This window comes from Archocentrus centrarchus, assembly GCF_007364275.1.
Source record: "Archocentrus centrarchus isolate MPI-CPG fArcCen1 chromosome 18 unlocalized genomic scaffold, fArcCen1 scaffold_23_ctg1, whole genome shotgun sequence".
In the NCBI taxonomy this organism is placed as follows: domain Eukaryota; kingdom Metazoa; phylum Chordata; class Actinopteri; order Cichliformes; family Cichlidae; genus Archocentrus; species Archocentrus centrarchus.
In genome coordinates this window covers 9353740-9379203 of record NW_022060145.1, presented here as the reverse complement: position 1 = coordinate 9379203, position 25464 = coordinate 9353740, and the positions used below count along the sequence as shown (strand labels likewise).

At 41.3% G+C, this 25464-nt stretch overlaps 1 protein-coding gene across 1 annotated transcript in view; it reads right to left on the bottom strand.

Moving 5' to 3' along the window:
• Positions 1 to 1094: 1094 nt before the first annotated feature.
• LOC115775048 (mucin-19-like) overlaps positions 1095 to 25464 on the bottom strand; it is a 34902-nt gene continuing 10532 nt past the window's right edge. The window contains exons 2-10 of the mRNA XM_030722490.1: positions 8268 to 8447; positions 8004 to 8162; positions 3865 to 7721; positions 3598 to 3659; positions 3347 to 3495; positions 2952 to 3250; positions 2548 to 2609; positions 2309 to 2457; positions 1095 to 2217 (exon numbers count right to left, since the gene is read on the bottom strand). Coding sequence (XP_030578350.1) covers positions 2129 to 2217; positions 2309 to 2457; positions 2548 to 2609; positions 2952 to 3250; positions 3347 to 3495; positions 3598 to 3659; positions 3865 to 7721; positions 8004 to 8162; positions 8268 to 8447 — 5006 coding nt within the window. The 3' untranslated portion in view covers positions 1095 to 2128. The remainder of the gene's footprint in view (positions 2218 to 2308; positions 2458 to 2547; positions 2610 to 2951; positions 3251 to 3346; positions 3496 to 3597; positions 3660 to 3864; positions 7722 to 8003; positions 8163 to 8267; positions 8448 to 25464) is intronic.

Sequence of the window (25464 nt, the reverse complement as noted above, 5' to 3'; positions counted from 1 at the left end):
TTAAATGAACCTGGAGATTGCCATCACCACATAGACTGTGCTGAGCTGGCAGAATGTCATCAAACTGGTGCAGGACCTCCTGAGACACTTGGAATCCACACTCTGTGCCACCATACCTTCAGTCAGTCAGAAATGGGAACAAAGTCAGGCACTTCACCAGGAACCATCCTTTAAGACTACAAAAAAGTTCATTTAAAAGCATCTATATTTTTTGTGAAAATCAAGTCTTTTTCAGTTAAGATGTTATTTAAAAAAGTTTAAATATAACAATGAAAGTTAAAATATGATTGTCTAAGTTTTATATTGGACCACTGTGCTAATAGAAGGTATGTCCATGATGTCATCATTAATGGTGAGTTTTCGTGTATGTTCAGGGGGTCAAATTTGAGACGAAAGACGGAGAAAGAAAAAGAAGAAGAATGACAAACACTTACGATGTTAATTATGCACTTTTCCAGTCACCCTCATACATACGTTTTCGGAAACGTGACATGACGCACGTCCCCATGAGGTCTGGGGTCACTTGCGACTGCATCCAATGCGACCGCGCCCATTTTTGCGCCTACGCCCCTTGCGATTACGGTTGGCTCGGGCCTAAAAATTAAAAAACCTAAATAGGGTGTCCCTCCCTCCCTCACCTGCGGTCGAGTCCAAGACAAGACCAAGTCCATCAAAAAGTGGTCTGGAGACCGGTCTCAAGTACTGCTACACTAGCAGGGCTTTCAAATTGTTTTGGAGTAGCAGGGGGGCATGCCAAAGTAGCAGGCGCCTTATGACCGAGACCGAAGCCATGACGGCAGCAGATGATATGAATAGTCACATGGCAGTCATGAACCAATCAAATGGCTCAGATTGAAAGAACCTAAATATTGCCACGTGCATCCACATGGTGCTGGAAATGGAGACGGCGAACGGCACAAAAAAATTTTTTTAGGAAAATTATAAAGTAGACGGCGCAGAGCGGTGGACTAGGTGGAAAATGCGCCTGCCGCCGGCATAATTTGAAAGCCCTGATTAGTCATTGATAAAGTGGCCTTCTTGCTGCAAGAAAAGAAAAAAAGAAAACAACTTGTGTATGTCTTCAGGGCCTTTAATGGAAGCATCTTGAGCATAGCATGACAGACTTTTTTATCTGCATGAAAAAATAAAACAAAAAACAGGTATTACATTGATAAAGTATATAAATTTGTTATGTTTTTAATTGTTGATATGAGTGAACTAGTCATATCAGATATAAAGTATCTCTTTAGTCTTTATATTTTTATGCCTTTAGTGTATGTTATTGTGTTTTTGGTTTACTCATTTAAATGAAACGGTTGCAGCTGTAACAACAGAAATTTCCCTCTGGGATCAATAAAGTATTCTGATTCTGATTCTGATTTTGTATTGCTATTTCTTACTATAGGCATCTAAATTATAGGAACAGTCTCACACAGTATAAATAGATTTAAATATATAAAACGTGATTGGGTAATCATATAGGACATTGTTCGTGCAGCTTACATTTCAGGAATGCCACAGTCCAGCTGTGTGCAGTTTGTTGGAGAAGCTGTGGGGGTGAGGGGTGAGGGTGTGGAGATTACTTAACTTCTATTACTTTCACACAATCTGACCTTATATTATTCATTAATAATTACACACATTACTCTTTCAGTGGATTAGGTTCTTTCCTTCATGGATGTGAGTCGAGGAATATCAAATGGAAAATGATTAAAAGTTCCATTCAGAATATGAGTTACTGTATGATTAAATTGATGTGTTTTTGCACTTATCCTTCATTATTAATGTGCATTTTAACTTTGAATTTTATATCTAGTTCTTTTTAAATATCACTTTTATTCTTTTCTGTCAGAATCACAAGCTCAGGAAATGCTTTATGGATTAAAACACAATATGTCCAACTTCGATTATGACTGTATCACAGGACTTATATTATACATTGATAACCAATGACCAATTTGTTAGAAATTATGTAAATATCGATTGATAACACAAAGGTTCATTTTAGTTTATTTCCTTTTAAGCCATACTATGATTGCATTCAACCAGAAGGTCTTCTTGGGAACGAAGTCCTTTTCATTCACAGTCACAGCAGACAAGTGATTTAGGAAGAGCAACAGCACAGATGTTATTGCTGGCCTGACAGCAGCCATGACAGCAGCACCATGCAGGATGCAGTGAGGAGACTGATGTTGTGGCTCACTGCATGTGACACTTCTGCAGATGTTGAGAAAAAAAAACATTGCTCTAACAAACAGTTCTATAATTTATTAATATGTTTAATATGATAGTATTAAATATTTCTTACGTGTGCCATTCACAGAAATAGAGGTGGCGTTAATGTTGAAGGCTGTTATGTTGGAGGCTGCATTGATCAAAACCTTTCCAATCTCAGTTGCATTAGGGACCAATGAAGATGAAAATCCAATGGACATTTTGTTGATAATTGATCCATTACTGTAAAAAGAATAACCCAAAACAATGTTTTATTTACATTTATGTTATAAATACTTGCAAAATTCCATGAGTATAATAAAAACTAATTACCTGAATGAAACTGCTTTCAGTGAGCGGAATGAAGAAAATTTTGCACTGTAAAAAGGTTTAATCTACAAACAAATGCGCACGTGCACACACACACACACACACACACACACACACACACAAAATCTGTGAATATATGTGTCATATGTTTAGGGTTTGTGCTTCCCTACTCCCGAAATAAACATTGTGTTTAGGATAAAATATGCCTTATATAATCATATACAGTTTTCTTTACTGTTGATACAATTTACATTTTTTGTTCTATTTCACTCCAATGTGATTTTGACACCAGCACTCAAATGCTAATAGAATCTCTAGCAGGAATTTTTTAACTTACAGAATAAAATGTGCTTGCAATTAGAATGTATCTGTTTTGTTATGACTTACACTTGAAGAAAGATACTTACTGTTGTCACTAGCAGTGTGTCTCGATTTTTAAATTCTGTAGATGTCTGATTGGCCAAGTCTTGTATAAATGTTTCATTTGTTTTGAATTGTAGCAGTAGTTCTGTTACTGGCTCAGCAGTTGTAGATGTTACAGATGTGGTGGTTGTAATGGTTGCTGTGGTTGCATTTGTAGCTGCAGATGGAGTGTTCACAACTGTAGTTGGAGCCACTGGAGTTGTAGTATTGGTAGCTGTAAATGTCACACTACCAGTTGTATTTGTAGCAGCAGTAGTACTGAGAGTGGGGGCAGCAGTTGTTGCTGTAAAAGAATACCAAGAAAAGGAAACAAGGCATTGCTTTAGCAAAAGTTCTGAGATATGATTTTTTTTAATATGATAGTATTAATATTGCTTACCTGTGTCACTGACAACAACAGAGCTGGTGGTAATGTTGAAGGCTGTTATGTTTGGTGCTGCACTGATCAAAACATTTCCAATCTCAGTGTTATTAGGGACTGATGTAGATCCAAACTGAATAATAAGGTCAGTGATGATTGATCCATTGCTGTGAAATGAATACCCAAAACATTATTTTATTTTCATTAAGTTATTATATATTATAAAATATTTATGAAATTAAATCAGTATATACGTAAAAATAAGTTACCTAAATCTAATCACAGTCATTGAGTGGTACGTGGAAAATTTCTTTTTGTAAATAGGTTCAAGCTGTAAAAAGAAACACACACACACATACAAAAATTCTGTGAGTATGCATGCTTGGGTTTATTTTTTAATTATTTTATGGTCTTTACCTTACAATATAAAGTGCATTGAGGAGGCTGTTGTGATTTAGCATCATAAAAATTAAATTAAATTAAATTAAATCAGCTCATACATTTAAGTTTTGCTTTGCTTCAAGAACAATACTTACTGTGTCCACTGTCAGTGTGGCTCGTTTTCTGAACGCTGTAGATGAAGAATTCCGCAGGTCATCTGTAAAAGTCACTCCAAAGGATTGAAATACCAACATCTTTGATGTAACAGGCTGAGATGATGTCGTTGGAGCAGCTGTGGTGGAGGCAGCAGCTGTTGTCACTTGAGCTGTTGTCCCAGGTGCAACTGTGGTGGAGGCGGTGGCTATTGTTGCTGGTGTAGCTGTGATGGAGATGGTGGCTGTTGTTGCTGGAGCCGCTGTGGTGGAGGCAGCAGCTGTTGTTGCTGGTGCAGCTGTGGTGGAGGCAGCGGCTGTTGTCGCTGGTGCAGCTGTGGTGGAGGCAGCAGCTGTTGTCGCTGGTGCAGCTGTGGTGGAGGCAGCGGCTGTTGTCGCTGGAGCCACTGTGATGGAGGTGGTGGCTGTTGTCGCTGGAGCTGCTGTGGTGGAGGCAGTGGCTGTTGTCGCTGGAGCCACTGTGGTGAAGGTGATGGCTATTGTTGCTGGTGTAGCTGTGATGGAGGTGGTGGCTGTTGTCGCTGGAGCTGCTGTGGTGGAGGCAGCAGCTGTTGTTGCTGGAGCCACTGTGGTGGAGGTGATGGCTATTGTTGCTGGTGTAGCTGTGATGGAGGTGGTGGCTGTTGTCGCTGGAGCTGCTGTGGTGGAGGCAGCAGCCGTTGTGGCTGGAGCACCTGTGGTGGAGGGGACTGCTGTTATTGCTGGGGCGGCTGTGGTGGAAGCAGCGGCGGTTGTCGCTGGAGCTGTTGTCGCTGGAGCATTTGCGGTGGAGGCAGCAGCTGTTGTCACTGGACCAGCTGTGGTGGAAGCGCCCCCTGTTATTCCAGGGGCAGCTGTGGTAGAGGCAGCGGCTGTTGTCACTTGAGCTGTTGTCCCAGGTGCAACTGTGGTGGAGGCGGTGGCTATTGTTGCTGGTGTAGCTGTTATGGAGATGGTGGCTGTTGTTGCTGGAGCCGCTGTGGTGGAGGCAGCAGCGGTTGTCACTGGAGCTGCTGTGGTGGAGGCAGCAGCTGTTGTTGCTGGAGCCACTGTGGTGGAGGTGATGGCTATTGTTGCTGGTGTAGCTGTGATGGAGGTGGTGGCTGTTGTCGCTGGAGCTGCTGTGGTGGAGGCAGCAGCCGTTGTGGCTGGAGCAGCAGTTGTGGCTGGAGCACCTGTGGTGGAGGGGACTGCTGTTATTGCTGGGGCGGCTGTGGTGGAAGCAGCAGCGGTTGTCACTGGACCAGCTGTGGTGGAAGCGCCCCCTGTTATTCCAGGGGCAGCTGTGGTGGAAGCAGCGACTGTTGTCACTTGAGTCCTTGTAGCTGGAGCAGCTGTGGTAGAGGCAGCAGCTGTTGTGGCTGGAGCAGCTGTTGTGGCTGGAACACCTGTGGTGGCTGGAGCAGCTGTTGTGGCTGGAGCAGCAGTTGTGGCTGGAGCACCTGTGGTGGAGGGGACAGCTGTTATTGCTGGGGTGGCTGTGGTGGAAGAAGCGACTGTTGTTGCTGGACCTGTTGTGGCTGGAGCAGCTGTGGTGGAGGCAGCAGCTGTTGTGGCTGGACCAGCTGTGGTGGAAGCGCCCCCTGTTATTCCTGGGGCAGCTGTGGTGGAAGCAGCGACTGTTGTCACTTGAGTCCTTGTAGCTGTAGCAGCTGTGGTAGAGGCAGCAGCTGTTGTGGCTGGAGCAGCTGTTGTGGAGTCAGCAGCTGTTGTGGCTGGAGCAGCTGTCGTTGCTGGAGCTGTTGTGGCTGGAGCAGCTGTGGTGGAGGCAGCGACTGTTGTCACTGGAGCTGTTGTCACTGGAGCAGCAGTTGTGGCTGGAGCACCTGTGGTGGAGGGGACTGCTGTTATTGCTGGGGCGGCTGTGGTGGAAGCAGCGGCGGTTGTCGCTGGAGCATTTGCGGTGGAGGCAGCACCTGTTGTCACTGGACCAGCTGTGGTGGAAGCAGCAACTGTTGTCACTTGAGCCGTTGTAGCTGGAGGAGCTGTGGTAGAGGCAGCAGCTGTTGTGGCTGGAGCAGCTGTTGTGGCTGGAGCACCTGTGGTGGAGGGGACAGCTGTTATTGCTGGGGCGGCTGTGGTGGAAGCAGCGACTGTTGTTGCTGGACCTGTTGTGGCTGGAGCAGCTGTGGTGGAGGCAGCAGCTGTTGTCACTGGACCAGCTGTGGTGGAAGCGCCCCCTGTTATTCCAGGGGCAGCTGTGGTGGAAGCAGCGACTGTTGTCACTTGAGCCGTTGTAGCTGGAGGAGCTGTGGTAGAGGCAGCAGCTGTTGTGGCTGGAGCAGCTGTTGTGGCTGGAGCACCTGTGGTGGAGGGGACAGCTGTTATTGCTGGGGCAGCTGTGGTGGAAGCAGCGACTGTTGTTGCTGGAGCTGTTGTGGCTGGAGCAGCTGTGGTGGAGGCAGCAGCTGTTGTGGCTGGAGCAGCTGTGGTGGAGGCAGCAGCAGTTGTGGCTGGAGCACCTGTGGTGGAGGGGACAGCTGTTATTGCTGGGGCAGCTGTGGTGGAAGCAGCAACTGTTGTCACTGGAGCTGTTGTCACTGGAGAAGCAGTTGTGGCTGGAGCACCTGTGGTGGAGGGGACTGCTGTTATTGCTGGGGCGGCTGTGGTGGAAGCAGCGGCGGTTGTCGCTGGAGCATTTGCGGTGGAGGCAGCACCTGTTGTCACTGGACCAGCTGTGGTGGAAGCACCCCCTGTTATTCCAGGGGCAGCTGTGGTGGAAGCAGCAACTGTTGTCACTTGAGCCGTTGTAGCTGGAGCAGCTGTGGTAGAGGCAGCAGCTGTTGTGGCTGGAGCAGCTGTTGTGGAGTCAGCAGCTGTTGTGGCTGGAGCACCTATGGTGGAGGGGACTGCTGTTATTGCTGGGGCGGCTGTGGTGGAAGCAGCGACTGTTGTTGCTGGAGCTGTTGTGGCTGGAGCAGCTGTTGTGGAGTCAGCAGCTGTTGTGGATGGAGCACCTGTGGTGGAGGGGACTGCTGTTATTGCTGGGGCGGCTGTGGTGGAAGCACCGGCGGTTGTCGCTGGAGCATTTGCGGTGGAGGCAGCACCTGTTGTCACTGGACCAGCTGTGGTGGAAGCGCCCCCTGTTATTCCAGGGGCAGCTGTGGTGGAAGCAGCAACTGTTGTCACTTGAGCCGTTGTAGCTGGAGGAGCTGTGGTAGAGGCAGCAGCTGTTGTGGCTGGAGCAGCTGTTGTGGCTGGAGCACCTGTGGTGGAGGGGACAGCTGTTATTGCTGGGGGGGCTGTGGTGGAAGCAGCGACTGTTGTTGCTGGACCTGTTGTGGCTGGAGCAGCTGTGGTGGAGGCAGCAGCTGTTGTCACTGGACCAGCTGTGGTGGAAGCGCCCCCTGTTATTCCAGGGGCAGCTGTGGTGGAAGCAGCGACTGTTGTCACTTGAGCCGTTGTAGCTGGAGGAGCTGTGGTAGAGGCAGCAGCTGTTGTGGCTGGAGCAGCTGTTGTGGAGTCAGCAGCTGTTGTGGCTGGAGCACCTATGGTGGAGGGGACTGCTGTTATTGCTGGGGCGGCTGTGGTGGAAGCAGCGACTGTTGTTGCTGGAGCTGTTGTGGCTGGAGCAGCTGTGGTGGAGTCAGCAGCTGTTGTGGATGGAGCACCTGTGGTGGAGGGGACTGCTGTTATTGCTGGGGCGGCTGTGGTGGAAGCACCGGCGGTTGTCGCTGGAGCATTTGCGGTGGAGGCAGCACCTGTTGTCACTGGACCAGCTGTGGTGGAAGCGCCCCCTGTTATTCCAGGGGCAGCTGTGGTGGAAGCAGCAACTGTTGTCACTTGAGCCGTTGTAGCTGGAGGAGCTGTGGTAGAGGCAGCAGCTGTTGTGGCTGGAGCAGCTGTTGTGGCTGGAGCACCTGTGGTGGAGGGGACAGCTGTTATTGCTGGGGGGGCTGTGGTGGAAGCAGCGACTGTTGTTGCTGGACCTGTTGTGGCTGGAGCAGCTGTGGTGGAGGCAGCAGCTGTTGTCACTGGACCAGCTGTGGTGGAAGCGCCCCCTGTTATTCCAGGGGCAGCTGTGGTGGAAGCAGCGACTGTTGTCACTTGAGCCGTTGTAGCTGGAGGAGCTGTGGTAGAGGCAGCAGCTGTTGTGGCTGGAGCAGCTGTTGTGGCTGGAGCAGCTGTTGTGGCTGGAGCACCTGTGGTGGAGGGGACAGCTGTTATTGCTGGGGCAGCTGTGGTGGAAGCAGCGACTGTTGTTGCTGGAGCTGTTGTGGCTGGAGCAGCTGTGGTGGAGGCAGCAGCTGTTGTGGCTGGAGCAGCTGTGGTGGAGGCAGCAGCAGTTGTGGCTGGAGCACCTGTGGTGGAGGGGACAGCTGTTATTGCTGGGGCGGCTGTGGTGGAAGCAGCGACTGTTGTCACTGGAGCTGTTGTCACTGGAGCAGCTGTGGTGGAGGCAGCACCTGTTGTTCCCGGGGTAGCTGTGGCAGAAGCAGCTACTGTTGTCGCTGGAGAAACTGTGGTGAAAACAGCGATTGTTGTCACTGGAGCTGATGTCGCTGGAGCCGCTGTCCCTGGAGTAGTTGTTGTAGTTGTTGTAGTAGTTGTTGAATCTTCTGTAGTTACTGTTGATTGTGCTGCGGCTGTTAAATAACATTTAAAGACCTTGTTCAACAGGAATCCAAACATGTAGTGGCTAAGTCAGACTTTAAAATCAATTCTACAACTTTAAATAATGGTAAAAACAAACCCTACATGAGAGGTCACTAATAGGCGGACCTCGGTCCGGATCCGGACCGAAATGATCGAACCTAATACCAAAACAAAAATGACCACTTAAAATCTTCTGACATTTGGGACATATAGCTTTGACTCAGAAGGGCCTTTTTGTTTAAACCTTTTGGGAAGAAAAAATATCGAGATATATATCATATATTGCCATTCAGCTAAAAAATATTGAGATATTACTTTTGCCCAGCCCTTGAGGCCGCAAAGCTAGCTCCAAAACACAAGCAGCTTCATGTGGTGGATAAAATCAAGATGCAGCTGGATTTGAGATTAAATTCCTTCAAAGAGTTCAGTTTCTTTTTGTCCAACGCTCACTGTGTTCTGATGTTATACACCACGTGTACTGCACTGATGATGAAGTTTGTTGTAGAGTTTATTCAGTTTTGGAGTTCATGTTTTTCTTTGTTTCTCCCTGTTGATGTTCATGCGTGTCTTTAACATTGCACACATTATATCTGATTATGATGAGGTTAAGTGGAAACTAAATAACCTTTTTTTTTTTAGAATTGGCTGATTTAAAATGGAGTGATGGAACTCTAAATAACAGAGTGCTTCAGAGTCAGGAGGGAAGGAGTCAGAGAGAAACTCAGGGCTGTTTAAAGAAAACCTGTCAACAGGCATGTAAAATTCCCTCATCTCAGGCATAGCAAACTCACTGTTCACTAAATCAGTATTTTGCAGGTATTAGGAAATGCAGAAATTTGGCTTCATTTTCCATTACTGGGTACAATTCACCTAGACTTACTGCAATCAACATAAATAAGTACCTAACCAGTAAAATAGTATAGCACAAGACTGTAAATCAGTCTGCTGTCTGTCTGTAGCAATTATTCAAGAGGTTATAGTTAGCTATGCTAAAGCAGTTCATTCATTTTGTATCAACAGTATGTATAGCATTATTTAGCTCACCTGTTAGCACCATTGAAATTAATATCATCAATCCAACACCCATTTTTTAATCAATCTGTAAAAGAAAAATATGCCAAGGCTATGATTACAGACTAAAGAGTTAAATACCAGTGAAGTATAATTTCATAAAATGCAAAAGACTCATTATAGGTAAAAACAATTAGCATTAGTTTATATGTTGATGCCCCCCCCCCCCCCCCCCCCCCCCCCCCCAAAAAAAAGAAAAAAACCCCATATTTGCTATACATAAAATCTATGGTCCACTGTACTTACCAAAACTGAGATAAGATGAAAATATATTAATTCAGTTCTTCTTGTTTACACTCCTGTAGATATTTTTAAATAATTTTTATTTTAAAATGATGCAGTTCACCTCTTTGCTTTGGTAAAGCCTTCACTTTGTGCTGTGGTCCACACCTCTCGTGGCCTTATATATTTCAGCAGAATGAGGGCTAATGACGTGTATCAAAGATGACCAAAGAAGCTGTTGCAGCTTGAGGATGAACAATGTAACATCACAGGATTCACAGGTTTGTCAGCTCTCAACTCAAAAGGTTTTGGCTCAGTATAATGGCCTCTCCCTTCTGTTTGCTTTGGAAATGAGATGGCAAAGATGCCATAAGAGTCAAACACAGAAATACAGTAGGGTGAAAAGAGGTTAGAAGAAATGCAAGATAGGTAACATGATCAAAGTAATCAGACATCATTGTTTATTATAGAATCTGAGTTTTCTAAGTTTATGTACTGCATTATCATTGCATGGATGTTCAGTTTTATTGCTTGAATCCTCTGATTTCATTAGTAGTACAAAAAAGTTCACTTATTTTACTTCTGTTCAATTTCTTTTTTCTTTTTTCTGAGCCAAGAAAATTGGAAAATGTATATACATGAAACATGGGGATATTTGAGAGTGCAAAGAAAAGCAAAGTAACCTGGTGCTGAGCAGCAACATAATTAATATGCACTGGAAGTGAATCAAGGCTTCAGTTTGAGCATTCCAGGAAGGAGTTTTTTCCCTGTTGTTTTTAATAATGTACTGCAGATCATCTGCCCAACAATAAGGAATCATAATGTAATCATATACAATTGTTTTATCTCATGTTTTCAAATTAAAAAGTTAAAAATTAAAAAGAAACAAAGAGCAAGAACATTCTGACTCAAATATAAACAGAGACATAATATTTCTAGTTTCTATCAGTTAGGGCTGATTGCCAAAGCTAGATCCTATCTTCCTCCAAAGGACCTTGAAAAAAAAAAAAAATTATTCATGCTTTCATCACCTCTAGAATGGACTACTGTAATTCTCTGTATTTGGGTCTTGAAGGATCATCTCTCCATCGTTTGCAGGTAGTCCAAAATGCTGCTGCACGTCTTTTAACAGGTACTAGAAAGCATGAACACATCACTCCAGTTTTAGCAGGTTTACACTGGCTCCCTGTCCAGTCTCGTATTGATTTTAAGATTCTTTTACTTACTTTTAAAGTCTTAAATGGAACGGCACCCAGCTATTTGGCTAAGCTGCTCAAACTTTATAACCCCAAGAGAGCACTAAGATCATCTAGCCAGATGCTCTTAGTGCAACCAAGGTCTCATTTTAAACACAGAGAGGATCGGGCTTTTGCAGTCACAGCCCCTAGACTGTGGAATAATTTGCCACTTTATATTCGTACTGCAGAGTCCATACAGTCTTTTAAATCCTCTCTAAAAACTCACCTTTTTACCTTGGCTTTTAATTCGAGTTCAGTTTGAGTCCGTTCAGATTTTATGTTGTGGTGTCTCTTGTTTTAGTGTGTCAGTTTTAGTTTTCTTTTATTGCATCATATTTATTTTATTCCTTGTTTTTTATGTTTATGTCTTATTCTATTTTATTCATCAATGGAAATTTCTTTGTTACTTTGTAGTTGATCTTGTGAAGCACTTTGGTCAACAATGTTGTTTTTAAATGTGCTCAAGAAATAAAATTGACATTGACATTGACATTTCATGATCAAGGATAAATAAACTTTAGAAGAAGAATTAATATATTTTCATCTTATCATAGTTTTGGTAAGTACAGTGGAACGTAGATTTATGTATAGCAAATGTGACTTTTTTTCTCTCTTTTTATTTTTGCATTTCACCAACTAATGTTAATTAAAGTTTTTAACCCCATTAATTTAAAACAGTTGTGCATTAATATTTCATGATGAAGGATAAGTACACTTGATAAATCTTTTACATTTTGTGAAATTTTACAACACTGGTATTTTACTTTTTAATCTGTAATCATTGCTTTGACATATACTTTTATAGATTTGACTTATTAAAGAATGGGTGTTGGAATGATGATATTAATTTTCAGGTCGCACGTTTAGCATTACTGTATCATTTACTCATCTGAGAAACAATATTTTTTCTTTTTTTTTTTGAAGTTCCATTCTCTTCAGTTGCTTTTTTAAACCCTGTTTGTGACTGAAAGAACAAACTGGTTGTTTTTTGAAACAGGTTAGGGACACAGGCTGGCCATAAATTGAATAAAAAAATCATGAGAGAGGAAGGTATGTTGATCTGAACCGCTCTCTCATACCTTAAGAAAATAAGTCTGTATGCTGTTATGAATGAGTCTGGTGTATATTAAATGAATTAAAGGGTCAGCACTGTTGCCTGTTAGTAAGAGTTTTCCTAGTTCAACCCAGCTGACTGGCTACACCCTGTCTGTGTGGAGTTGGAATGATGTCCTTTTGTCTCTCTGAGCTCTTTCAGGGTACTCCAGATTCTTCACATAGTCCCAAGACATGTTCTTTATGCTCAACGGTGATTTTAAATTGACATTGTGTGTGGATATGTGAATGTGTCTGGCTGTTTGTCTTTGTAATAGTCTGGTGACGTATTGAGTATGTACACTGCCTCTTGTCAAGAAGCTTGGAACATGTTTGCGGTGCAACTGTGACGTGAGAAAAGAAATGTTAAACAGAAATGCAGTCCACAAGTCAATTTTTAGTGCTGAAAAACGTATTAATAAAGCCTTAGGAATGTATCAGTCACGCCTTTTTTTTTTTAAAACTTTGCCAGTCAAATGACTAAATAATAGATAGTGGCTTGTTTTTTGAGAAGAGGGGGAATTGTTTTCCTTGTGTGAATTTAATCTTTCCATGAGAACCTGAATATGACTGAGACTCAGAGAGTTTAAATGGACCATCATATAGTAAGAAAAAAAATAACAGTATACCTAATTACCAGCAGTGATCCTCAAATATTTTGGGCAATTTCTGCACTGAGGTGGAGAAAGTAAAGATGTCCAGGAGACTCAACTAAAATCTGGAAGTTAGATTTACAGGGTTATCTTAATCACAAGTCACAGATCTAGTAAATTAGAAAAGGCTGTAACTGACCCAGAACCTTAGTAAAAGTTGAGTTTTAGTGTCAGTTAATAAGTCATTCCTAATACGACTACACATTTGACACTGTATAATCAGGGTGGTAAAAACTTTAAAAATTCTGCCAGCATGAGAGTGGGCTCTAGATGTGCATCCATAATCATTACTTTATTTTTGGCCTTTTGCAGCTTTATTTGATAGCTTTGCAGTGGAGAGCAACTGGAAAGCAAGAAGAGAGATGGGGGAAGGCACAGCAAATGGGACTTAAACCTGCGCCATTTGTACCACCACATGGCACACGCGGTCGCCTGCTCAACTGCTGAGCCACTTTGGCGCGCGTTTATTTTATTTATTAAAATTAAGTAAATTAAATTTAAATTCTCTATATTGTGGGGATTTTTTCCCCTCTCAATAGTCAGCAACAAAGTAGCCTACATTCACCACTGAATAATAAAACAAGTAGGCAAATCAAAATGATAATAATAAAAGTAGACGCAAAACCATCCCTAGTCCCTAAGCAGTTCATAAGCAATGGATGTCCTATATGGGTCTGTCCCTCACATACTTTGACCAGACTGCGTGCTATCAGTGAAACTATTTCTTTCAATTTACTTAACTGGAGACACTTAGATTAAAGTAACAAAAATTTATTATACCAGAAATCTGCACAATGTTAGATTCAGTGTGAAAAAACTGCTTTGGTGAGATTTTTAGTGTAATACCAGTTTTTCCAAAAGATTCAGTTTTGGAAAATCAGAGATATCTATGATCTAAAATTTATTTTTATGCAACCACACCACAGCCACACTGTGTGGTGAGACTAAAAATTTACAGCAAAAGGAAAATGATGTGCTACATATGGACAACTGGTATAGTCTTTTTTAATCCAAGTGGAGTTATCAACTATTTTTGATTTATTACATATCTCACAAGTCACAAGAAACTTTGTACATCATTTAACTGCTAGTTTCTCTCAAACCCTCTTCTGATTTTATTTTCAGATCATGTTAATGATCATTTCTAGATGCTCTTCTCCTTGGTTAAACATTATGCACCTCAACACTAGAAGATCCCTGTCTGTAACTTTTGCCTTAGTTGCTTTGCAATATTGCCTCTTACAGTTGATTGTAGACTATCTAGAAACAAAGAAATTTCATAAACTGACTTGTTGCAGTGGTGGCATCCTATTACAATACTATGCTAAAATTCAGTGACCTCTTTTGAATGACTGTTGGAAAAAGTCTAAGAACATTATAATTATTATACTGTTGTCATGCTTAACTACCAGTAGAAACTCTTAGTCTTTTGTTGTGTGCTGTGCCAGGTTGCTTGTCTGAAAGAACGTTTCACTCTCCCCCACAGGCTTGATCATGACAGAAGGAACACACTATTTGGTGGGGCAATAGGCAAGAGAAGATAATCACTTGGAGCACCTGTCTTTCCTTTTATCTTATATTGTTTGCTCTTTAATTATTGAAGTTGTGTTCTGAAACTCCCCCGCGACCCTGAACAGGATAAGCGGAAGCGAATGGATGGATGGATGGATGTTCTGAAACTTTGTAAAAGCCATTTAAAGTTATACAGCTATTAAATGTGCGGCAATGGGTCACACCAAAGGAATACACTTTAACCTTTAAGATTGTGTGTTTACTGCTAAGAACTGAAATCAGAAGGGCAGTGTTACCACATTCCAGAGCCATGAGCAGCTACAGAGGAACTTCTTCTTTATGTCAATTTGTAAGGTTTGCTGAGCACACCCAAACTGTATAAACATGGCTTGCAGGAACTGTCCCGGCGGCCAGTTGCAGATGTTTCACTAAAATGTAACTGCTCCCTTGCAAGTAATGAAAATCCTAAATATTCTTTGTTCTGAGTGCTTTGTGATTTCTGAACTTTGATAATTTTCCTTACAATGAAACCATTCTTTTGTAAATTACAGACTAGCGCTGGAGGTTTACACCTGTGGCAATGAAGCTGTGCCTGTCTGCCAAACCTGCTGGAAACAATTTTATGCTTTGTTTGTGGTTTCAGTATTTAATGAAATTTATTCCCCTTTTTTTTTTCCTCCAGGTTGAGTTAGTCAACCTAATTGTGTTTGTTGATTCAGGGAATGGACAAATTACGAGATCAGCAATCAAACATAAACTACTTAATAATAAAATTTATTATTAGAAATTTAATAGCATAAACAATTGTACAAACAAGAAAAAAGGTCTTTTGTCTGGATAAAACTAATCATCCTTTATGAATACTTTCTATTTTCCTATGAATGATGTTTTATATTCAGTATGTTATGCAAGCTGCTGTTTATACATTTATTTTTAGAACTGAGCAAGTATGGGTGTGATGCTATTATTATTGAACCTGAATACTTAAACATGAATACTGTTTACAAAACAAGGTGGGGCTCTTTCTTATGAAATGACGTTGTTAGGTTAGATGTGGTCCTCTTTGTAATAACACTTTATTTTTAGCAGTGTGTATATATATATATATATATATATATATATATATATATATATATATATATATATATATATATATATATATTAGGGGTGGGACTCAATTTAAAAAAATTAATTAGAAGCTTTGTAATTAATTAATCGAAATTAATCCGATTTTAATCACATTTCAATATTTAACATAAGAAATGTTAGTTTAAGTTTGGTTGATGAATGAATCAATATACATAAGCTTAAACTTCAAAATTTTATTTTCCCACCAGTCTGCTACACAGACCAACGAAGGGTGGAAGTTCTCCTGTGATGAGCAAACTCCTGAAATTAAAGTTAAGCATCATAACTGGATAGTTTTATTCAACATTAATGTCTCACTTAATATAGTTGGAAATTAATCATTCGCTCAGCTGTATTCCTTGATGTTGAAATGTGTTATGCTTGTTTTAACAGCTTATTTTGAATAAAATAATTAAAATTAAACCACAAAAATAGAAAAAGTTCGTTCTCCGTTTAACCAGCTGCTTTTACACAGCTGTGCTTCGCACTCACGATTGCTAGGCGACATGAGCTACGCAGAGGTGAGGGCAGGTGACGCTGATATGAAGGCTAGCCGCTCACTTCCGGCCTTTGGGGTCTTCGTGGGCTGCGAAGGACGCGGTCTATGTGGGCCGGGTCCTTATGCTTCGAACGATGCGGCCCCTGAATTTGGACATTGTGTGTCGCTATAATCTGTATGCCTGGAATTCGTGCACTGAGAAACGTTCCACGGTGCAAAGTGCGATTAAAATGCATTAAAAGTTTTAATTTGTTATTTTCCTCGTAATTAATTAATCAACATTAACACGTTAAAGTCCCACCCCTAATATTTATACACTGCTCAAAAAAATAAAGGGAACACTCAAATAACACATTCTAGATCTGAATGAATGAAATAGTCTCATTAAATACTTTGTTCTGTACAAAGTTGAATGTGCTGACAACAAAATCACGTAAAAATCATCAGTGGAAATCAAATTTATTAACCAATGGAGGCCTGGATTTGGAGTCACATACAAAATTAAAGTGGAAAAACACACTACAGGCTGATCCAACTTTGATGTCCTTAAAACAAGTCAAAATGAGGCTCAGTATTGTGTGTGACCTCCACGTGCCTGTATGACCTCCCTACAATGCCTGGGCATGCTCCTGATGAGGTGGCGGAGGGTCTCCTGAGGGATCTCCTCCCAGACCTGGACTAAAGCATCCACCATCTCCTGGACAGTCTGTGGTACAACGTGACGTTGGTGGATGGAGCGAGACATGATGTCCCAGATGCGCTGACGTCTGGGGAACGGGCGGGCCAGTCCATAGTTTCAATGCCTTCATCTTGCATGAACTGCTGACACACTCCAGCCACATGAGGTCTAGCATTGTCCTACATTAGGAGGAACCCAGGGCCAACCACACCAGCATATGGTCTCACAAGGGGTCTGAGGATCTCATCTCGGTACCTAATGGCAGTCATGCTACCTCTGGCGAGCAAAGAAGTGCCACCCCACACCATTACTGACCCACTCCAAACCGGTCATGCTGAAGGATGTTGCAGGCAGCAGATCGCTCTCCATGGCGTCTCCAGACTCTGTCACGTTTGTCACATGTGCTCAGTGTGAACCTGCTTTCATCTGTGAAGAGCACAGGGCGCCAGTGGCAAATTTGCCAATCCTGGTGTTCTCTGGCAAATGCCAAGCATCCTGCATAGTGTTGGGCTGTGAGCACAACCCCCATCTGTGGACGCCGGGCCCTCATACTATCCTCACGCAGTCGGTTTCTAACCGTTTGTGCAGACACATGCACATTTGTGGCCTGCTGGAGGTCATTTTTCAGGGCTCTGGCAGTGCTCCTCCTGTTCCTCCTTGCACAAAGGTGGAGGTAGCGGTCCTACTGCTGGGTTGTTGCCCTCCTTCGGCCTCCTCCATTTCTCCTGGTGTACTGGCCTGTCTCCCAGTAGCGCCTCCAGCCTCTGGACACAACGCTGACAGACACAGCAAACCTTCTTGCCACAGCTCGCATTGATGTGCCATCCTGGATGAGCTGCACTACCTGAGCCATTTGTGTGGGCTGTAGAGTCCGTTTCATGCTACCATGAGTGTGAAAACACCACCAACATTAAAAAGTGACCAAAACATCAGCCAGAAAGCATAGGTAACTGAGAAGTGGTCTGTGGTCCCCACCTGCAGAACCACTCCTTTATTGAGTGTGTCTTGCTAATTGCCAATATTTTCCACCTGCTGTCTATTCCATTTGCACAACAGCATGTGAAATTGATTGTCAATCAGTGTTGCTTCCTAAGTGGACAATTTGATTTCACAGAAGTTTGATTTACTTGGAGTTATATTGTGTTGTTTAGGTGTTCCCTTTATTTTTTTTTTTGAGCAGTGTATATATCTCAAAATAAAAATATGCTGGTTACAACTGTTGGGAGGGGTAGACCACTGGTGACCACTGGTGAGTACTTGATTTGCATTTGTATGACTCACAGAAATCTCCTTTACATATGAAAGCCTGCCCTGGACCTGAGGAGAGGGGGGAGCTGAGGGAGCACTGACACATAAAGTCCACGGCAGTTCCCTACAGTTTTCTGTTCTGCGTGCGGCAATATTACATGCCAGTAACTGTTGAAAAACCCACTTTTTATGCAGTGTACCTTGTGATAGAAGTGATGTTTCTCACTCAAAATGACTTGATATATTCATGAGAGATATGTTTGACACGTGTTTTACAGATTATAGGTCAAGAGCCATTTAAATACAGGAGATCATTTTTTGCAAATGTCGAAAATCACTGTTTGGTAGACAGTCCCTTTTTGGCTCAGCTGTTGAATGTAACTAATAAAGTAACTTGTAATCTAACTTGGTTACTTCCAAAATTAAGTTATCAGTAAAGTAACTAAGTTACTTTTTAAAGGAGTAATCAGAAATCAGATTAGTTTTTCAAGGTACCTATGCCATCACTGTTGATAAGTGCCCTTCGTGCTGCATGAAAACAGAGAATGAAAAAACAAATTTGTGAGGATAGCTGATTGCAAAAAAAATGTAATTAAGACGAAAACTTCAATTTCTCTTTATATATGTTCAGTGCCTTTAACGGAAGCATATTCAGTATGTCATGACAGACTTTTTTTTTTTGACCTGCTTGAGGAGAGAAAAACAGGTATTACATTGATAAAGTCTAGATATTTGTTTTGTTTTCAATTGTCAGTATGCATTGCTATTCCTTAGTATAGGCATCAAAAATATAGGAACAGTCACACACAGTATAAATACATTTAAATATATAAAATGTGATTGGGTAATCATATAGGACATTGTGCAGCTTATATTTCAGGAATGCCACAGTCCAGCTGTGTCCAGTTTGTTGGAGGAGCTGTGGGGGTGAGGGGTGTGAATGTGGAGATCACATCACTTTTATTCTCATTTCTGTCCTGGTATTATTCATTAATAATTACGCACAGTACTCTTTCAGTGAATTAGGCTATGTCCTTCATGGATGTGAGTCGAGGAATATCAACAGGAAAATGATTAAAAATTCCATTCAGGATATGAGTTATGATTAAGTAGATGTACTTTTGCAGTTAATATGCAACTTTAAATTTATTACATAGTTGTTTCTAAATATCACTTTTATTCTTTTAAGTCAATCACAAGCTCAGGAGACGGTTTATGGATTAAAACACCATTGAATTAATGTGCCCAACTTCGATTATGACTACATCACAGGACTAATAATTGGTTTTCAATTATGTAAATATTGATTGATAACACAAAAGTTAATTTTAGTTTATTTCCTTCTAAGCCATACTATGATTGCACTCAACCAGAAGATCTTCTTGGTTTTTCATTGGGAACAACGTCCTTTTCATACCCAGTCACAGCAGACATTTCTAAAGTGATTTAAGAAGAGCAGCACCACAGATGTTATTGCTGGCCTGACAGCAGCCATGAAAGCAGCACCATGCAGGATGCAGTGAGGAGACTGATCTTGTGGCTCACTGCATGTGACACTTCTGCAGATGTTGAGAAAAAGAAGAGAAAAAAACATTGCTCTAACAAACAGTTCTACAATTTATTAATATGATAGTATTAGATATTTCTTATGTGTGCCATTCACAGACACAGAGGTGGTGTTAATGTTGAAGGCTGTTATGTTGGAGGCTGCATTGATCAAAACCTTTCCAATCTCACTTGGATTAGGAACCGATGAAGATGAAAATCCAATGGCCATGTTGTTGATAATTGATACAGAACTGCAAAGGAATAACCCAAAACAATGTTTTATTTTTGTTTATTTTTTATAAATATTTTTTTAATTCCATCTGTATATAGAAAATGAATCACCTGAATGAAACTGCTCTCAGTGTGCGAAATGAAGAAAATGCTGCTCTGTAAAAAGGTTTAAGCTGCAGAAACAAACACACACAATTTGTGAACATATGTGCCATATTTTTAGGGTTTGTGCTTCCTTACTTTCCAAATAAACATTAAATTACAATATGCCTTATGTAATCATATATAATTTTCTTTATTGTTGATACAATTTACATTTTTTTGTTCTATTTCATTTAAATTTGATTCTGACACCAGCACTCAAATGCTAAAAGAAACTATAGGGGCATTTTTTTTTTTAACTTACAGAATAAAATGTGCTTGCACATTTGTTCATACTGTTATAATCATGTAAAGTGACAGAGTGCAAAAAGTAAAAATTAACGTAGCCAAATCAGATGGTTCAAAAGTGTTTGTAAGACCTATTTCAGAGATTGTAGTTTTGGTTCCTTCATAAGATGCTTGTTTTTTTCCTAAAGACTCAATTTGTGGCACCACGCCAGACGGAGAGAGATCTGTTACGAAGTTGCTAATGTTATGCTTTCAGAAACTAATTTCATCCATGTAGGACAAAAGGTGGAAAACCTGCCCTTATGTGTTTTTTTTTCCAGTATTGCAATTGGCAACCTTTTTGTATTTGAACAGAAACTTTATTGAACAGAAGTAGCAGTCAAGCAAAACAGTAATGGCGCCAGCTCCTACTTCATGATGTCTGGTTGGAAGATATTGCTGCATATATCTTTCATTTAAGGTTGCATTGCCAGTGTGTACCAAAGGAATAATTTTCTAACATTGTTTTAATGATAGGTATAGCTCAGTTATGCATTATTAGACTGTAAAATGAGTCTTTTTGTTATGCAAATTACCTGCGATTTGCGAGGTTGTCTAAGATGGTGCCGGTAGTCTACGTTTATACAAGGGGTGGGACTTTAACACGTTAATTTCAATTAATTAATTACGGGGAAATTAACGAATTAAACATTTTAACGCATTTTAATCGCACTTTGCACCGTGGAACGTTTCTCAGTGCACGCGTTCCAGGCATACAGATTATATCGACGCACGATGTCAAAAATTCAGCGGCCGCATCGTTCGAAAGACCCGGCCCACGTCCTTCGCAGCCCACGAAGTCCGCAAAGGCCGGAAGTGAGCGGCTAGCCTTCATATCAGCTGCCCTCACCTCTGCGTAGCTCATGTCGTCTAGCAACCATGAGTGCGAAGCACAGCTGTGTAAAAGCAGCTGTTAAACGGAGAACGAACTTTTTCTCCTTTTTGTGGTTTAATTTTAAGTCTTTAATTCAAATTAAGCTGTTAAAACAAGCATAACACATTTCAACATCAAGGAATACAGCCGACAGAATGATTAATTTCCAACTATATTAATTGAGACATTAATGTTGAATAAAACTATCCAGTTATGATGCTTAACTTTAATTTCAGGAGTTTGCTTATCACAGGAGCACTTCCACCCTTGTTGGTCTGTGTAGTAGACTGGTGGGAAAATAAACAACATTTTGAAGTTTAAGCTTATGTATATTGATTCATTCATCAACCAAACTTAAATTAATATTTCTCATGTTAAATATTTAAATGTAATTAAAATGCGATTAATTTCGATTAATTGATTACAAAGCTCCTAATTAATTAGATTTTTTTTTTTTTAACCGAGTCCCACCCCTAGTTTATACATATAGAAATATTTAGGATGTCACTCAGCAGGAGTTCATTATCAAGTGGATTTTATGCTGCACATATTCATATTTTTATTGTGTTGTTTGTCTCATTTTCAGTTTCACCCTTTTGAATGTCATTAAACCTGCTGACAACAGTCTTTGGTATCCAGAGTTGTGATATGAGAAAGGTGTTAAACATCCTTTGCATCAGACATGCACAAGCAACGGCACAGTAAGTGTAAACCCGGTCAGCCACAGTTCGTTCAAGAATTTTGGACCAGAAGTAGAGAGGAATGGATAATATCAGTTATGAAAGGGGACAGAGATGGTATGCAGGTTTTGACCAGGTAAGTTGGTCGGGGATCAAGTTTCCAAGTGGAGGGTTTGGATTTCTGAGTAATTGCAGATATTCCTGTCACAGTCTGCCTTCAAGATGCCTGTGATTTTCTCTCTCTCTCCTCAGTGTGTGTGTGTGTGTGTGTGTGTGTGTGGGCTTAACCTTTTCTGTTTTAGTGGGTGGGTCCTTCTGAGTCTCCGCTTGGCCGCTGCAGCACACCTGTTGATGATCTGCTCATCTAACCAGTATTTATGCAGAGCTATGGCCATCAGTCGACACTGGATTGTCTAGTATGCACACCTCCCCGGCATCCCTGAACGAGGAGGAGTGATGAGAGGCTAAGCTGGGTCTGTTTATTTGGGACCTGTCAGTCTGTGGAAATCCATAACTATTGCGAACCCATCCTTCTGTGGAAAGGATGGGTTCGCAATAGTTATGGATTCTGATAGCGTTTTGGAGTCTGATAGGTTCAGATCATTTTAATAACTCAATTTCAATTCAATTCAATTCAATTTTATTTATATAGCGCCAAATCACAACAAACTGTCGCCTCAAGGCGCTTTGTATTGTGGGTAAAGACCCTACAATAATACAGAGAAAACCCAACAGTCAAAACGACCCCCTATGAGCAAGCACTTGGCGACAGTGGAAAGGAAAAACTCCCTTTTAACAGGAAGAAACCTCCAGCAGAACCAGGCTCAGGGAGGGGCAGTCATCTGCCGCGACCGGTTGGGCTGAGGGGAGAGAAAGACATGCTGTGGAAGAGAGCCAGAGATTAATATCAATTAATGATTAAATGCAGAGTGGAGTATAAACAAAGTAAATAAGGTGAATGAGAAACAGTGCATTATGTGAACCCCCCAGCAGACTAGGCCTATAGCAGCATAACTAAGGGATGGTTCAGGGTCACCTGATCCAGCCCTAACTATAAGCTTTATCATGTCAGTACTCTAGCTGCAGCATTTTGGATCAGCTGAAGGCTTTTCAGGGAGCTTTTAGGACAGCCTGATAATAATGAATTACAATAATCCAGCCTAGAAGTAATAAATGCATGAATGAGCTTTTCAGCATCACTCTGAGAAAGGATGTTTCTAATTTTAGAAATATTGCGCAAATGCAAAAAAGCGGTCCTACATATTTGTTTAATATGTGCATTGAAGGACATATCCTGGTCAAAAATGACTCCAAGATTTCTCACAGTGTTACTGGAGGCCAAAGTAATGCCATCCAGAGTAAGTATCTGGTTAGACACCATGTTTCTAAGATTTGTGGGGCCGAGAACAAGAATTTCAGTTTTATCTGAATTTAGAAGCAGGAAATTAGAGGTCATCCAGGCCTTAATATCTTTAAGACATTCCTGCAGTTTAACTAATTGATGTGTGTCATCTGGCTTCATTGATAGGTAAAGCTGAGTATCATCTGCATAACAATGAAAATTGATGCAGTGCTTTCTAATAATACTGCCTAAGGGAAGCATGTATAATGTAAATAAAATTGGTCCTAGCACAGAACCCTGTGGAACTCCATAATTAACCTTAGTGTGTGAAGAAGACTCCCCATTTACATGAACAAATTGGAGTCTATGAGATAAATATGATTCAAACCACTGCAGTGCAGTACCTTTAATACCTATAGCAAGCTCTAATCTCTGTAATAAAATGTTATGGTCAACAGTATCAAAAGCTGCACTGAGGTCCAACAGGACAAGAACAGAGATGAGTCCACTGTCAGAGGCTCTAAGAAGATCATTTGTAACCTTCACTAATGCTGTTTCTGTACTGTGATGAATTCTGAAACCTGACTGAAACTCTTCAAATAAACCGTTCCTCTGCAGATGATCAGTTAGCTGTTTTACAACTACTCTTTCAAGAATCTTTGAGAGAAAAGGAAGGTTGGAGATTGGCCTATAATTAGCTAAGACAGCTGGGTCAAGTGATGGCTTTTTAAGCAGAGGTTTAATTACAGCCACCTTGAAGGTCTGTGGTACATAGCCAACTAATAAAGACTGATTGATCATTTTTAAGATTGAAGCATCAATAATTGGAAAGACTTCTTTGAACAGTCTAGTAGGAATGGGATCTAACAAACATGTTGCTGGTTTGGAGGAAGTAACTATTGAAGTTAACTCTGAAAGATCAACTGGAGTGAAAGAGTCTAAACAAATACCAGCAGTGCTGAAAGCAGCCGAACATGAAGAATAATCTTTGAGATGGTTATGAATAATTTTTTCTCTAATGTCTAAAATTTTATTTGTAAAGAAATCCATGAAGTCACTACTAGTTAACGTGAAAGGAATACTCGGCTCTACAGAGCTCTGACTCTTTGTCAGCCTGGCTACAGTGCTGAAAAGAAACCTGGGGTTGTTCTTATTTTCTTCAATTAATGATGAATAGTAAGATGTCCTAGCTTTACGGAGGGCTTTTTTATAGAGCAACAAACTCTTTTTCCAGGCTAAATGAGCATCTTCTAATTTAGTGAGACGCCATTCCCTCTCCAGCTTTCGGGTTATCTGCTTTAAGCTGTGCGTTTGTGAATTATACCACGGAGTCAGGCACTTCTGATTTGAAGCTTTCCTTTTCAGAGGAGCCACAGTATCCAAAGTTAAACGCAGTGAGGATGTAAAACTATTGACGAGATAATCGACCTCACTGGGAGCAGAGTTTAGGTAGCTGCTCTGCACTGTGTTGGCACATGGCACTGAAGAGCATAATAATGAAGGAATTAGATCCTTAAACTTAGTTACAGCACTTTCAGAAAGACTTCTACTGTAATAAAACTTATTCCCCACTGCTGTGTAATCCATTAAAGTAAATGTAAATGTTACTAAGAAATGATCAGGCAGGAGGGGGCTTTCAGGGAATACTGTTAAGTCTTCAGTTTCTATGCCATATGTTAGGACAAGATCCAGAGTATGATTAAAGTGGTGGGTGGGCTCCTTTACATTTTGAGAGAAGCCAATTGAATCTAACAATAGATTAAATGCAGTGTTGAGGCTGTCATTCTCAGCATCTACATGGATGTTAAAATCACCCACTATAATTATTTTATCTGATATGAGCACTAAATCAGATAAAAAGTCTGAGAAATCAGACAGAAACTCTGAGTAGGGACCAGGTGGACGATAGATAATAACAAATAAAACAGGTTTTTGATTTTCCCAATTAGGATGGACAAGACTAAGAGTCAGGCTTTCAAAAGAATGAAAACTTTGTCTGGGTCTTTGATTAATTAATAAGCTGGAATTGAAGATTGCAGCTAATCCTCCTCCTCGACCTGTGCTTCGAGCATTCTGACAGTTACTGTGACTCGGGGGTGTTGATTCATTTAAACTAACATATTCATCCTGCTGTAACCAGGTTTCTGTAAGGCAGAATAAATCAATACGTTGATCAATTATTAAATCATTTACTAATAGGGACTTGGAAGAGAGAGACCTAATGTTTAACAATCCACATTTAATTGTTTTATTTTTTGGTGCAGTTGATGAAGCTGTATTATTTATTTTTTTTGAATTTTTATGCTAAATAGCTTTTTGCTGATTTTAGCTTTGGTTTTTGGTGGTCTGGGAGCAGGCACCGACTCTATGGGGATGGGGTTTTGGGGGGATGGCAGGAGGAGAGAAGCTGCAGAGAGGCGTGTAAGACTGCAACTCTGCTTCCTGGTCTCAACCCTGGGTAGTCAGTTTTTAGGAGGGTTAATAAATTTGGCCAGATTTCTAGAAATGAGAGCTGCTCCATCCAAAGTGGGATGGATGCTGTCTCTCCTAACAAGACCAGG